General features: G+C 36.3%; 1 protein-coding gene across 3 annotated transcripts in view; it reads left to right on the top strand.

Moving 5' to 3' along the window:
- The window catches only part of SESTD1 (SEC14 and spectrin domain containing 1), a 144,458-nt gene extending 129,780 nt beyond the window's left edge, over positions 1–14,678 (top strand). For all 3 annotated transcript variants that reach the window (XM_069068558.1, XM_069068557.1, XM_069068556.1), the window contains 4 exons: positions 326–448; positions 2,058–2,249; positions 6,509–6,630; positions 13,406–14,678. In XM_069068558.1, coding sequence (XP_068924659.1) covers positions 326–448; positions 2,058–2,249; positions 6,509–6,630; positions 13,406–13,535 — 567 coding nt within the window. In that variant the 3' untranslated portion in view covers positions 13,536–14,678. The remainder of the gene's footprint in view (positions 1–325; positions 449–2,057; positions 2,250–6,508; positions 6,631–13,405) is intronic.
- Positions 14,679–15,146: the final 468 nt, after the last annotated feature.

The following is a 15,146-nucleotide window of genomic DNA, read 5'->3' as shown; positions in this document are numbered from 1 at the left end:
AGTACTTCAGAAGTATTATTTCTCAGTAATATAAGACTTTATATTTTAAAAAGTGCTTTTTAAAATTCTCAGTATTTCTTTGATTGTTAACAATTGGAGAGTGGGGCTGGGCGGTTGACTCCTATAGACTGGGCAGTGATTGAATATCTTAAGAACTTTGCTTAGAAAAAAAATTATCCATCCCCACCCCCCTACCCTAGGTCTTGTTTTTGGTATCCATTTTATGAGTGATTATATTGGTTATATGACGGCAGTCTTCAACTTGTGTAAGATGACAAGATAATATACAAAGCAATAAATTTAATATCATTTTGCTTTTATTTAGGCAGTGGAATGGCTAAGTGAACTCTTGGATGCTCTACTTAAAACTCACATCAGATTGGGAGATGATGCTCAGGAAACCAAAGTTTTACTGGAAAAGCATAGAAAATTTGTTGATGTTGCACAGGTGCAGAATTGATTCTCTTCTTTTTCTACAGGCTCAGTGTTTGAATAGCTTTCTGCATGATTATAATGTAACTTAACCCTTCCAGGTCCAAGAAGGTTAGTGGTATTATTCCAGAAATATTCCAGAATTCTTACTGAAGTAAATTGTCAACTGGTACATCAAAACTATCCTGCATAAACTTGAGAGAGGGTGTTTGTATCCCTGGACACAGGTTGTGTACTATTACCCTGTCCTTCATTGTGCACAATCTCTTGTGTAGGGAATATACCAGTTGTTCAGGTTAAAAAGTTAATATGATTCACAGTTTTCTAGTCAACTAGAAAACTCATAATAAATTTCTCAAACTCAATAGCAAGAGCATAATAGATGCTGCACTTGATAGTGGATTTCTAGTATATTTCAAAGATTGTCTTTAGAATGATTATTATATTTATTTTTTGACTTTAATTTTTAGTCCAGAACTGTGGTTTCATTAGTTTAGGGAACTTCCAGTATGGAAACTTTATCCTATTAATACAGACTGGCAACTCATCTGTAATTTAATGGTTTGGTTTATTTTTTAATTGACAAGACCTATGATTTCATCAGTATTTGAATATGTGTCTACCAATGCACATTGACACATGTTGTACACCTTCTAGACATAATTATAGACAGTTCTTATTTTACTTAAGTGGACTGTTATGCAGACCTCAGTGGAAAGCAGTTTTTACATAATGCAAATTTGCCAGTGGACTTAGAGAAGTGAGTGAGGTAGGGAAGCAGAAAGGGAGCTGTGCTCCTAGGTAGGGAAGGGCTGGAGACAGAGAAGTGAGAGCAGGAGGAGGGATATGCAGGGGCCAGGGCCAGGGCCGGACATGTAGTACCAAGTACAGACAGTTGTGTGGAACTGGGGCATGTGGGCAGCTGGGCAGAGCAGGGCAAAGGTCTCCTCTTGGAGGTCTGGAGCCAAGCCCCCCCATCCAGCAGTGGCAGTGGATGCCTGCTTTCACTTGAAGGTGTTTTTTTTGTTTGTTTTCTGGTGGGGAGCTAGGAGACCATGGAGCACAAAGTCAAGAGGCAGGAGTGGATAGAGAGTACAGTAAAGTTAAAATAGGTGGGACTTTTAGAAGTGCAGATTTCTTTCTGCATTCTTTATGAAAAGTTGGATTTGTGTAGTGTAAATTTACCTAAAGCTAGAACTGTCTATAGTTATAATTAAGTAAAACTTGGATTAAATTTATTACAGGTATGTTTCATATGTACATAGAAAGGGCTACATTTCATTCAGTTCTTTTGATCAGTTTATGTACAATAATGACTAATTTTTATACCTACGTATAATTTTTATACTAATGATGCTGTGATAGAGTTTTTTAATTGAGTCAATTGAAAAAGATAAAGCAGAATTAGGTGATGGGTATATTTTTAATAATTAGAATTCCAAGCAAGAAATAAATAAAGCATGTTTTAAAAAATATATTGATTCTCTTATAATATTACAAATGGTATGTGATAATAAATTAGACTAAATAAGCTTAGTTGTGTTTGGTGCCATAATGCTGTCTACATTAAGGCATCTCTTCAAAGTTCCTACTTTATAACTTGATCTGTAATTTTTCCTTTCTAGAGCACTTATGACTATGGGAGGCAGCTACTGCAGGCCACAGTTGTCCTGTGCCAGTCTTTGCGATGCACTTCTCGGTCATCTGGGGACACACTTCCTCGGCTGAACCGAGTGTGGAAGCAGTTTACAATAGCATCTGAAGAGCGAGCACATAGGTTGGAAATGGCCATTGCATTTCATTCAAATGCTGAAAAGGTTAGATTTTCTTTTTCAGCTGTACTCTTACTAAAGAGAGTTCTTTTTATGTTCCTATCTAATAGTCAAATACATATAAAAAGCACACTGTTTTATGATATTTAAGGATATATTAAATAGATTCATTCTTGTGTTTATTCTTCTGGGAATAAATAGTATTACCTAAAGCTAGTAAGTAAAACTTGCATTATCATTGGCATATAACTTTAATAGTAAACTTGTTTTAACTGAAATTGATAACCCATGGAAAATATAGAGAAAACAAAATATATTCCCATACCAAAGAATAGCCTTGATGGTATGTATCAATTTGTTTATTTTGCTCTCCACCAGTAAATAGTTCAGCATTAAAAAGGCATCAGGAGGTCATATAGTTTAGTTAGATCACTTTAGATTTAAAGGAATTTTTTTTTTAAGATATGATTGTTGGGACTTAAAATCCTGGAAGAACACTTCCATATAGACATTAGAACGGGAAAAGGGGGTTGTGTGTGAAACTAGAAATTTATTTCATGCAACTTTTTAAAAGCATTTAATAAATCCTACATGTTACTCTCAAAATTGTTCTATTAATATTTCCTTCTGAACTTCCTTCTACGTTCTTCTGTACATTTTTAAAAATGTTTCAGTGACCTTTTTTGTTGGGAGTGGGGTGAGGTAACACTATCAATACTTATCTGCTTCCCAAATAAGAAACAAAAGATGCCATCCGTGTAACAAATAAGAGTAGTCAAGGAAAACAAATCCACACATTTGCCATGTACAGAAGGTTTTCTGCACCTCGGCTCCATCTCATTTCTCTTGAGGAGGTAAGTAGAGAGTTTCCTCATCAGTGCTATGGAGTTATGGTTGGTCGTTGCACTGATCAGAGTTCCTAAGTCTTTCAAAGTTGCTTTTCTTTTTAATGTTGTTGTTCCTGTAGAAATTATTCTTTTGATTCTGTTTACTTCAATCTGTATCACTTAATACAAATCTTCCCAGGTTTCTCTGAAACTCTCCCTTTTCGAGTTCACTACTTATGTCTGTGGTGTTACTATACATTTACTTTCCCACATCAAAATTTCATGGTTTTATAGGCAATTAGTGTCATGTCCTATTGATTTTGTATCTGTAATCGCCCTTCCTTTCTGTCTCTATTGCCATCACTCAAGCATAGGTTTGCTTGACTTCTAAGTGTGCTAATAAGTGTTCCTGTTTGAATGAATGAATGAAAAATGCTGCCATTGATTCTCTGAACTGTCCTTCTTCACACTACCTCCAGATTAGTCTTCCTCAAATATAGATGTGATTTTGTTACTCCTCTTCTCAAAACCCATTATTAACCCCCTTTTGCCTGTAAGTAAAGTAACTCAAATTTAGAGGTTATTGCCTAACAATTAAGGTCTTCCACTTTGGTTCCCCCTCCAACCTTAATGCCTAATTCTTCTGTCCATATATTTTGTGTGATAGGCAAACTGGACTAATTGCTTTGCCTCACATGTTCTTGTTTCTGCACTTGTGCCCATGCTTTCCTTTTTTACCAGGAATACCATCTTCACCTCCCAACTTCTGTGCACCTCCAGATTAAATCATCAGTCATTCTTTAAGGCCTAATTTAAAAGCCACCTTCTTTGGGAAGCCTTTCTAGTCACTTAATGCCATTTTCCCTGCTCAGACCTCATAGAAAAATTGTTTGTTTCTTTCTTAAATACTTATTGCATAAGTCACACAAGTGGCAAATAACAGACCTGGGCTTCTGACTGCTACCCATTCCACAATACCATACTGTATAAACCTGTAAGGTCCTACAATGTAAAAAGAAGAAGGTGGAGGGAGAAATGAGAAATTAATATATCTATTTTCCTGCTTTGTTCATGCTTTACTTATATACCAATGTTAAACTTAGGTCACAATGGAGCTAATAAAGTAACTGAAAGAACGGAGAAGAGACAATAGCCTCTCCTGAGTCAAACATGTCTCTTGGCAACTAGCACAGGCATTTACTAAGCTTCTGTCCGTGCCCGCTTTGGATCAGTGTACTGGCTCCTGCACTCTTGTTTTGCTTCTCTTTTCCATTCCTTATTCCTTTGTTTTCCATTCACTTTTTCCAGCCTCCCATAATAAAACCTCTATCATTAGCGTTCTCAAACCACAAGACAGCTCTCAATTACTCATCACAAATGCTAGCTTTCCATCTTTGACCCCTTATTACAACCACTCTAATTGTGAACTTTTTCTTAATACCAGCCCTCGGGTTGCTTCCTGGCACCTTACGCAGACTGGGGCAGTCTGTGCCAACTGCAGACATATAATGAATAAGCTACTCTGGCATCTTCACTATGTGACAGATTTCAAGGTCCTACATTGACTAGCCTCAGCTTCTTTCCCTGTACTCACTCATATAACATCGTTATTCCAGCTAGATTCCTCTTCTTGATGTATCCATTCCTGCCTTTGTGTCTTCACTAATTTTAAGAGACTACAGTGTGGGTACTGTGGATACAAAGATTAAAAATCATTGTCCTCGTGCTGTTTGCTCTCCCAATATGAATTTCCCCATTTTTTTCCATTAACTTAAATCCTAGAAGCCTTCATTGCCCAGCTTAACATTAATTTTCTCCATGAAGCCTTACCCAATTAAACCCACTTCATTGTGACCTTTCACCTTTGGTTTTCCGTAGTAGTTAGGTTTATGGACTGTTTATAATATCATATGCTTGCTTATTCATTGACTTAGCATCATTCTATTTTATATAAATATCTTGTCTCCTTAGATTGTGAGCACTATGAAGTATGATTTTTTCCTTTGTATCCTATAATATGTAAAAAGTACTATGTACACAGTATATAAAAAATCAAAGGCTTGTTTAATAAATATAGACCATTGTCTGTCATAAATAACTAGAATTTAATAATGCTTGGGTTGTTTTTTTTTTTTTTTGCTTTTTGGAGGGCAATTGGGGTTAAATGACTTGCCTAAAGTCATATGGCTAGTAAGTGTGTCAAGTGTCTGAGGCCGGATTTGAACTTAGGTCCTCCTGACTCCAGGGCTGGTGCTCTATTCACTGTGCCACTTAGCCACCCCAATAATGTTTTCCTTAAAAATTACTTTGAATATAGGTGAAAGCTTCACTGCTTAAAAATTTTGCTAATCTGGTATTTCCATCAACTATTATATATCAGTCCCCAAATTTAAATGCAACTGTATGTTTGACTTTCTAGTAATGTCAAAATAAATAACAAAAAATGATCAAATAGAATACAGTGAAAAATACATGTGGCTAAAAAGTACAAATAAAGAAAATTTCTTTGTTTCTAGGCAGAGCTAAATTTTTTGTTTGTTTTAACTGTAAGAAGCTGCACTGCTCATGTCATTATGGTTTTTGTTTAGTCTTTTTTTTTCAGTCATGAGTCCAGTTCTTTGTGACCTCTTTTTTTCTTGGCAGAGATACTGGAGTTGTTTGCCATTTCCTTTTCCACCTCATTTTACAGATGAGGAAACTGAAGCAAACAGGGTTAAGTGACTTGCCCAGGGTCACATAGCTAGTAAGTGTCTGAGGCTGAATCTGAACCTAGGTCTTCCTGACTCCAGGCCCGGCACGCTATACATTGTACTACCCAGCTGCCTTTTATGATCATACTAGGTATTAATTCATGTTAGGAATATATTTTGGTATTTAGTAACATGTGCACCCCCACACACACACTTTCTTCTCCCCCTCACCCCTTTTTTGTATGCCTTCACCTATAATTTCATTTGTGGTGAGGCTCTCTCAGTTTGTGAACTCTCTCCACCTAGTCAGCACCTCATCTATAACTTTCAGTCTTGGGGAGTTCCTTGGTACACTGAGATGTTAAGTGACTAACCATGGTCATGTAGCTAGGTGGGAGTTGACCCAAGATCATCTTGGTACCAAGGCTGACTGGTGAACCCAGGGGGACATGCTGCCTCTCACATTTACTTACACTTATCATAAATAGATTTGAACTTCCCACAGTTGTCCAGTGTTCAGCTTTAAGTGTAGCTGGGAAAAAAAAAAAAAAAACTCATCTTCTTTTCCAGCCTCATTTTGCAAGTGAGAACTAAGCATTTAAATTTTCTGTTTGGATTGTGTAAGTCAACTTTGCTTATAGTAGATTGATCTTACACAAATATGTTTGAAAATATACAAAAAAGGAAAGGTATTCAATCTACTAGAATTGCACAAAGGCATTCAAGCTACTAGAATTGCCTAAGATTGGTTCCCATTTTATTCCTGTTATCTCTTTGTTTATTACAGATTTTGCAAGAATGTCCAGAAGAGCCTGAAGCTATTAATGATGAGGAGCAATTTGATGAAATTGAAGCAGTTGGGAAATCACTTTTGGATAGATTAACTGTGCCTGTAGTTTATCCTGATGGGTATGATGCACTTTCTTAAAAATCTATGTTATTTTTGTTAAGTCTTATTGTCTAATCATCAAAAGAGAAAAATGTACTGTTTAAACTAGCCATGTAAATTAGCTTTGGAACACAGGTTTGGTTCCTAGAAGAAGTCATTTCAGAACTAAATGTACTCTAAATGGACCCAAATAAAAAAGGAGAAATCTAACTATCAGCAATAGCAACAAGTTCAGATAACTGATGCATGCTTACATTAAATGAATCATCTTTTGATGATCATTAAAATTAGACTAGTAATTAGGACTCAGTGTGAGCACATTTAAAGTAACACAATTAGAGGAAAAAAATTTCAAATCATACTTAACTCCAATCCATCAGTACTCTAGAATCACAATAGAAAAGGTACTGGATACGGAGTCAGAGGACCCCAGTTGAAACCCTATGTTTACTACTTACTCATGCCTTAGACAGCTCACATCATCTTTCTTGGCCTCAGCTTTCTCATTGGTAAAACAAGAACCTTGGATTAGCTGGCCTTGAAGACCCCGTGCAGCTCTAAATTTAAGATCTTATGAAAGATCCAAAAATCTCTGTTTTGCTCCCCAAAAGTCCATAAAATGCTAATCATTATGAGAAAGATTTGGTGGTATTTCGTCTAATAGAATTATGCTGCCTTATACAAAACACATCTCCATAGCATCAATAATTCTATGTTCAATTTTTGGTCCTTACTCCTAAACAAAAATAAAAGTTAGAGAAGAACAACCCCCAAATTATTATGAAGATATGAGAGTTGTAACCCAGGCCCACTCCCCCAGAAAACTGCTTCTCTTTAAATGTATGAACTGTTATCTAAGTCTGTATACAATCACCAAGACTATCTGTCAGTTAGTATTTATTAAGTTCCTACAATATACCAGGAACTGTTCTAGGTACTAGGGATAAGTATACAAGGAATGAAACAATTTCTGCCCTCAAGGAACTCATATTCTAATGGAGGAGACAGAAAAGATATGAATGTTTACAAAATAAAGGAGTTTGAGGAATGGTTAGACTGGTCTGAAAACTAGGAGGAAGTAATGTCATGAAAGTTCAGAGAGGAGAGAATCCAGGAGGGAGATGATGGCCAAGAATGTCAGATAGTTCCAGAAGAGTGAGGACTAAGAAAAAAAAAGACCAAGAGATTTAACATGTCACTGAGAACGTGAGGAAGTATTACTTTAATGTAAGAAACAGCAAGCTCGATAAGACTTATATGAACTAATGTCAAATGAAGAAAGCAGAGCAAAGGAAATAATACACACCAGAGGTTCTTGCTCTTTTTTGTGTTGCAGACCCCATTGTCAGTCTGGTGAAGCCTTCAGAACCCTTCTCAGAATAATGTTTTTAAATGAATAAAATTAAATTCTTGGATTATAAAGGAAACCAATTATGTTGAAATATAATTATAAAAATATTTTTTAAAAAGGTCCTGGGCCCCAAATTAAGAATCTCTGATGCACACAATGACTATAAGAATGTAAATGGATTTACAACATAACTATTATGGATATGTTTTACATGACTACACATGCATAACTTGTATCGGATGGGGAGTGGGAAGGGAGGATGGGAGAAAATTTGTGACTCAGAGTTTTAAAAATGAATGTTAAAAATTGTTTTTACATGTAACTGGGGGAAAATAAAATAAAATTCTAAGAAGAAAAAAGAATGTAAATTGGAAACAACCACCATGACAAAACAATCAAAACAATGTTGTGAAATTATAAAGAAGAAATCTGATCCCAAAGAAAAGGTATGAGGACAGCTCCCCCCTTCCAGATTGTGAAGAGTTGAGGAGTAACCAAGAGGAATGCAAGTAGGTGAAGCAAGTAGATAGATCTCAGTCAGTTTGGCTGAGAAAGGAAGGAGAGATGTTGGGCACTGCCTTAAAGGGACCATAGGGTCTGCCAAAGGTTCTTTAAGGTTGGGTGGTACTTGGACATATTTGAAGGCACCAGTAGATAGATATAGGTAGAAGATAGAAATGGGGGGAGGGGGGATAGGAGAGACAGTGAAAGGTATGTCACTGACCAGGGCAAAAAAATGAGCGTGTGGGCCGAAGTTAAGGGATTTTGAGGTGAAAAGAAAAGACTCCCATCAGTTACCCTCAGTCTTCTCAGTAAGGTAAGAATTAAGATAATTATTTAGTAGAGAGGGAAGAGGATAAGGTAGGGGATGGAACACTAAGAAAATAAGGTTTGTAAACCTTTTTGGGGAGTGAAGTAGGAATTCAATCAAGAATAAAAGGATTGCCTTGCTAAATAAAGTGAGACCCAGTTGAAGTTGGATATCATGAAATAATAGTGTACACAGATAGCATGATTTATGACTTCTTCTAGTTCCATTTTGCAGCACACGAGTGTGAGCAATGCAGGCTTGAGGTTTGGCAAAGGATGAGCCAGACAAAGATGTAAGACAAAGGAGCCAGGGATTCCAGAGTAGAAGACAGTGTAGTGTGGAGCAGATTAACTCTATCATCAAAAATGGAGAGAGAAGCAGTGGTCAGGTGGCACGGCGAATAGAGCACTGGCCCTGGAGTCAGGAGGACCTGAGTTCAAATTCGGCCTCAGACACTTAACACTAGCTGTGTGACCTTGGGCAAGTCACTTAATCCCAATTGCCCTGCCCTCCCCCCTCCAAAAAGAAAGAAAAAAAAAGAATGGAGAGAGAGAGATAAAGTTGTGACAAGGATAATGGCCTGAGATAATGCTGAAGAATCAGAGGTGTTGGTGACTGTTTGGGAGAAGTGTTGAGGAGAAATGGAACTATAATAGGTTATGGTCAGAGAGAGGTTTTAATTAGGGAAATGAAAACTTATGGATAATGGTGAGATCCAGTGTGGCCAGTCAGATGACTTTGCTTGAAATGGCAGCTCTGTTGCTTAGCATTCAGACTCTTTGCTCTGATGGGCTGGCTGTGTTGTTCGAATGCCAAATGTATGTTTACCTAAAAGACTATTTTACAGAGAACTCACACAAGGCAGGCACTCACATGGAGATGAGAAGAAGGGAGACAAGGACACTCTCAAGGTCTCTCTGAGGAACTTTGGAATTGATTGTGAAACATGGGAGATAGTGGCATAACACTGCCCAGCATGGCATGCCTGCATCAGAGAAGGCACTGTTCTCTGTGAGCAAAGCAGAACTGCTGTAGCTCAAAAGAAACATGAGATGTGCAAATGTAGAGACCTCTCCACTCCAAATGTTTATTCATATGGGCTATTTGCGCCTGACCTTTGGTAGAGCTTTCCGAGCTCATACTGGTGTGATTAGTGACAACTGGACATACTGTACCTTGACCTTGATGCAGTGATATAATTTTGGTCCTCTTTGAGAATGAAGGACAACAACCAATCAACATGTATGCCCTTGAGCCAGTCCCTTCACTTGTGTACTGCTGCCTCTTCATCTGTAAAATGTGGGGGATTAGACTAGATGATCCCTTAGGTCTTTTCAGCTCTACTTCTCTATCCTTTGTTTCTAGTCAGGAATAAGTCTAATATAAGGTAATTTGTGGACAGAGCAGCGTTGACTCTGGGGAGAGAGTAGATCATAGTCATGAAGAAAGGCAGGATTTAAAAAATATTTTTATGTAGTGCTTCAAGTCAAAATACTTTACATATACTATCTTATTTCATAGTATAGGAGGTAAGTGCTATTGTCCTTATTTTATAGATGAGGAAACTGAGATTTAGTGTGTTCAAGTGACTTGTCCAAAGTCATACAGATTTGAACACAGGTCTTCCTGATTCCAGAACTGGCATTATATCCTCTCTGTCACTTAGCTCCAAAGGCAGCACTGCTGAGGCTCAGATGAGTGAGAAGTTTGACCCAAATATGAGGAATGACTTCTATGAAAATAGCAAAGCAAAAGATAGAGCGTCCAATGTGGGGAATATCTAGTAGTCTGGTTTGGCAGAGCATCTTGGTAAATTCCAGTATTTCCAGGAGTTCTCCTATATTATACTATGAAGTCATTGTTAGAAATGTTTCTTTTTCATATGTGTAAAAACACTGGCTAAATGCCCCACTAAGAAGAGGCTTACAGATGGGCCAGTATTCCGTGTTTATTAATGCCTTTTGTGTTGTGTTTTTTTTTTTTAAACACCACAGTCATTTCCCAGTAGCATCTCCTCTAGAAACCTCCCTTGTTACAATGAAAAATAGCTAAGCAAACACAGCCAGCATAGAGACAACATCTGTGTGACTGTAATAACAGGGAAAAGCCTTTTCTTTGTTTATAAAGATTGGCTCTTACTCAGAGTCCTGCTGTGCTGCCTTGTCATGATGTGAAGGTGACCTTGGACTCACAGAGGCTGTGCCAGTCGATCGCAAGCTCTGGCCAGTGCTCTTATGTAGGAAAAGCTTTGAGAATATAGTTGTGGCAGTAGACTGAGTCTGCTTTCCAAGAACTCCTCTTAAATACCCAGAAGCTCATCACTAGAAGGCTGGCCATATGGGGACAAATTCTTTGGCCATGGAAATCCATGCTTGATCTGGGACAAGTCATTAACCTCCCTAAGCCTCAGTTTCTTCATCTGTAAAATGAGAATTAGAAATGGCTTCTCAGGTCTCATGCTGTTCTATGAACTCCATAACATTTTCCAGATTAAGTCAACATATTCTTTTATACTTGTTGACTTCATTGCAAAGGCAGAAATGGGTTAGTATGGTGAAAGTAATACATTGAAAAGCATGGATCAAGAAAAAGGAATGAGAGAGACTAGGGACTTAAAGACTGCACAGGAAGGCTCATGTTTTGAATTTTTTTTTTTTTAAGAAAAGAGTTGGTAGACATTGGATATAGGAATGAATGAACAAATGAATGAATGAAAAAGCATTAACTAAGTATCATGCACTGTGCTAAGCTCTGCAAGGCTATCCCTGCCTTCAGAGAATTTTATATCTTAGTAGGAAAAAGACAACATATATAAAATTGAAGGGGGAGATGGGTGAGAAGTGACCTGCTCACCTGATGACAGACAAGGAAGTTGACAGCTCGTCTATCACAACCCAAGATCCCAGGAGCAGGAGTTGTGAGGTCTAGAGTGAGCAGGAAGACCAGAATACAGGCAGCAGGGCTTGGAAATGGTATGAAAGATATAGAAGACAACCTTGTATCTGTTGTTTATATTCCATCAGACCATCAACTTGTCAAGAGCAAAGAACAAAATTGATAAAAGGCTATAGGGAAACACTAAGATATACTGTGTCATGCAAATAATTCAGTCCTGAATTATTTAAGCAAGTAACTAATATGCAAAATAAGTAGTTAGTTGTAGACATTACAATGTTATATAGAAGTTTGTTAGTTGCTATAAGTAGAAAAGAGTGTGAAAAGTGCCTTAGCCTACTAATACTTGCTTGCCAAGTAGGGAGAGATGGAGTTTGGAAAACAAGACAGATAATGGATGATTATGTTGTCAACTCATAAGATAGAAAAAGCTTTGGAGGATAAAAACCAATTTAAAAAAAATCTGGCAAGAGTTCCAGTTAGCAAAGTCATCCACATTTAAGTATGACAATGGAAGGAAACCAACAAACAGAGGAAAAATGGAAAATATCTGCAAAGATTATTATAATGAACTTTTAGCCATCAAGGACAATAGAATCACCACACTTGGACTTCAATATCATGCTGTATCCCTCCCCATCTCAGAGAGCCATTCTTTATAACAAAGAACTTAAAAACAAACAAAGGCCTTCTTTTATATTATACGACTTCTCATCATTTAAGTAGTAAATGAGAACATTACTACTGGCATTTTCCCCCAAAATAATAGCAGCTATAATATTTTACCCACCCCTCCAACATTATTAACCAATATTTTGTTCTGTTTTGAATTTGTATTGTGAATTTCTGTCTCCTGTGATGATATATTATCTAAGGGTATTTTTAAAAGAAAACCTTAAATTGCTACATTTATTTATCAATTTCAGAATATCTTTGTCCTCTAAAATCCATATATTCACAAGTGTATGTATTTCATATTTCCATAGTACTCTGTCCTTTTGTGAAATGTTCTATGAATATTTGTTATGGTGGTGAAGATAAGATGTCAGAACTAGGAGAAATCTTTGAAATCAATTTATCTAGCCCCCTAATTTTATATGTGAGGGAACTGAGGTCTTAAGGTAAAGAGATCTGCCCAGGGTTACCCAATGAGATAGAAGCAAATCTGAAATGAGAAAACAACTCTTTATGCAATATTCTTTCCATTCTGCCATATCTAATTGAAAAGGTTTTACAGGTTGTTTTTGGATTAGTTCATTAGACAAGAGAGGTGGAATAGTCTCTCAGAAAGTGTATTTCCATATGAGATAAATTTGAATTCATTTTCCTGTGTCCCAGGTGGAACTGAATAAATGAACAGTTAAATCATTTATTAAATACTTAGTATGTGCAAAGCACTGTGTTGAAGGTGAGGGATACAGATAGAAAAGCAGCATTGTCCCTGTTCTCAAGGAGTCAACATTGATTAGGGAAGAGGTGTACTTGATTTGTTAGGATAGGTAGATATGTTGTTTACATTTAAACCAAAAGAAAGTGATATTTGACTGTACCTTTAAGAACCATTTGGAAAAACTAGCCTCTTTTTAGATGGAAATACTACTTCAAATCTGAAACATCCCTATTGTTTTCTAGTGGATTTTGTTTGTTTACTGAACTATCACATATATAAATGTTAAATATAACTATGTATTAATCCAGCTGAAATTGTTTAAATATGTTATTTTGTTTTGTTTTTTAGAACAGAACAGTATTTTGGAAGTCCAAGTGACATGGCTTCTACAGCAGAACATGTCAGAGAAAGGATGAAACTTGTTAATCTGAAAAGACAGCAGCTGAGACACCCAGAAACTACTATCACGGAAAGCTAATAGATACCAGCTCATAGCGAGGCTTCAGTTTTGTGGCCCAGCATGTTGTCTGTATACTTCGACCTTTGACATAATTCATTAAATGCATTTTGCAGCCAGTATAAGCCTCATTTTTCCCAGTAGGCATTGCTCTCTACCTGTTAACACTCTACATCTACCAAGGCATAATTATTTAACATGCTATGAAACCATAGACTCCCAAGTATCTTTTGAGAAGGAACTATAAGTGTTGCACTGAAAACTTGCTCTAAAGCTTTATCTGACCTGTCAGTTGCTAAGGGAGCAGCTGATGTAAGCTTTGAATGGTGCTAATAAAAGTTCCACATAAAAAATAGTTGCTCTCTTTCCCCAGGTGATGTAGTAAATTTAGACTGTAGGTAAATCGTTATTTGTAGACAGTGGTGTCCTCATAATTTCACTTTATAATTCTTCAAAATTGATTATTTTTATTGTGCCAATATACAGCCAACCTATAAGATCTTTGATATATCAGTCATTAAGAAGACATTTTTCCTATTTGTATTGATAATGTATTAAAAGCTGTTTGTGCTTAATAAAAGGCATCTTTTAAAAATCTTATTTAATTTGGTTGCTATATTCTATTTCCAAATGTGAGTGCCTTATTTGAAGGGGCATTCTTAAAAGCTGATAGACTTTTTTGATTTAACCTATTTATAGTGTTGTTATTTGCATGTATTTTAGCCAAGAAAAACGTATATGTAAGCATGTACATAATAAAGAAGCATGTTTTATGATGAAAATAATTGTGAAAAACAAGCCTCCAATTTTGCATCTTTAAGAAATTGTTATGAATGGAATACTCATAATTTTATTATATAATGTCATTTGTCTCTTTTCAAATAGTTCCTAAAGTAATGTTTTAATTTTTTTTTCCAAATTAAAAAAAAATCCAAATCATTGACTCTTATTTACTCCTATGGAAAATATGTATTCTTAAAAAAAATTACTTCAGTAGAGCACATATCAATATTTATCCTTTACTTATATTGAAATGGCTAATAAATTGTGATTTCTCATAAGAGCTGAGGCAGGACAATTTCTTAAAATAGTCTAGTAATCAAAACATTCTTTTCATACCTCCTTACTGTAAAATTTATTTTCCAATAAAGTTTATAATAATGATGTTAGTGCTTTTACGGTCATATTTAATTCTGAATGGAATAAGGATTATGTGATTTAATTTTTGGTTAATTTGGAATTGAGAATTAAAAATAAACTGGAACAAGTGTACATTTGAAATTCACCTGGGACGCAGGTTCCTCTAAGTGAGGAAAATAAATCAGATTCTTTTAACCAGTTTCCATTTAATTCAATAAGTATTATTAAGCACTGAGGTACTTTATATGCTAGCCTTATACAGGGAAAAGTGAAACAGTTCCTGACTTCCAGGAACTTACATCCTGTGAAGACTATATGGCATGCACAGATAACTATAGTAATATTGAATGTGTGAGGTAGGTAGGATGCCAATTTGGGGGTAGATTAACAAGAATTTCTCCCTCTATACCTTCAATCACATTGAGGAACGATATGATCAAAAGTGTGTGTGTGTGTGTGTGTGTGTGTGTGTGTGTGTGTGTGTGTGTGTGT

The sequence above is a fragment of the Petaurus breviceps genome, unplaced genomic scaffold, assembly GCF_028583685.1.
Source record: "Petaurus breviceps papuanus isolate PSGF00001 unplaced genomic scaffold, PetGlider_PUasm1.0 90763, whole genome shotgun sequence".
NCBI lineage: Eukaryota > Metazoa > Chordata > Mammalia > Diprotodontia > Petauridae > Petaurus > Petaurus breviceps.
Note: the sequence above shows the minus strand (reverse complement) of the source record. Positions and strands in the feature narration are given on the sequence as shown.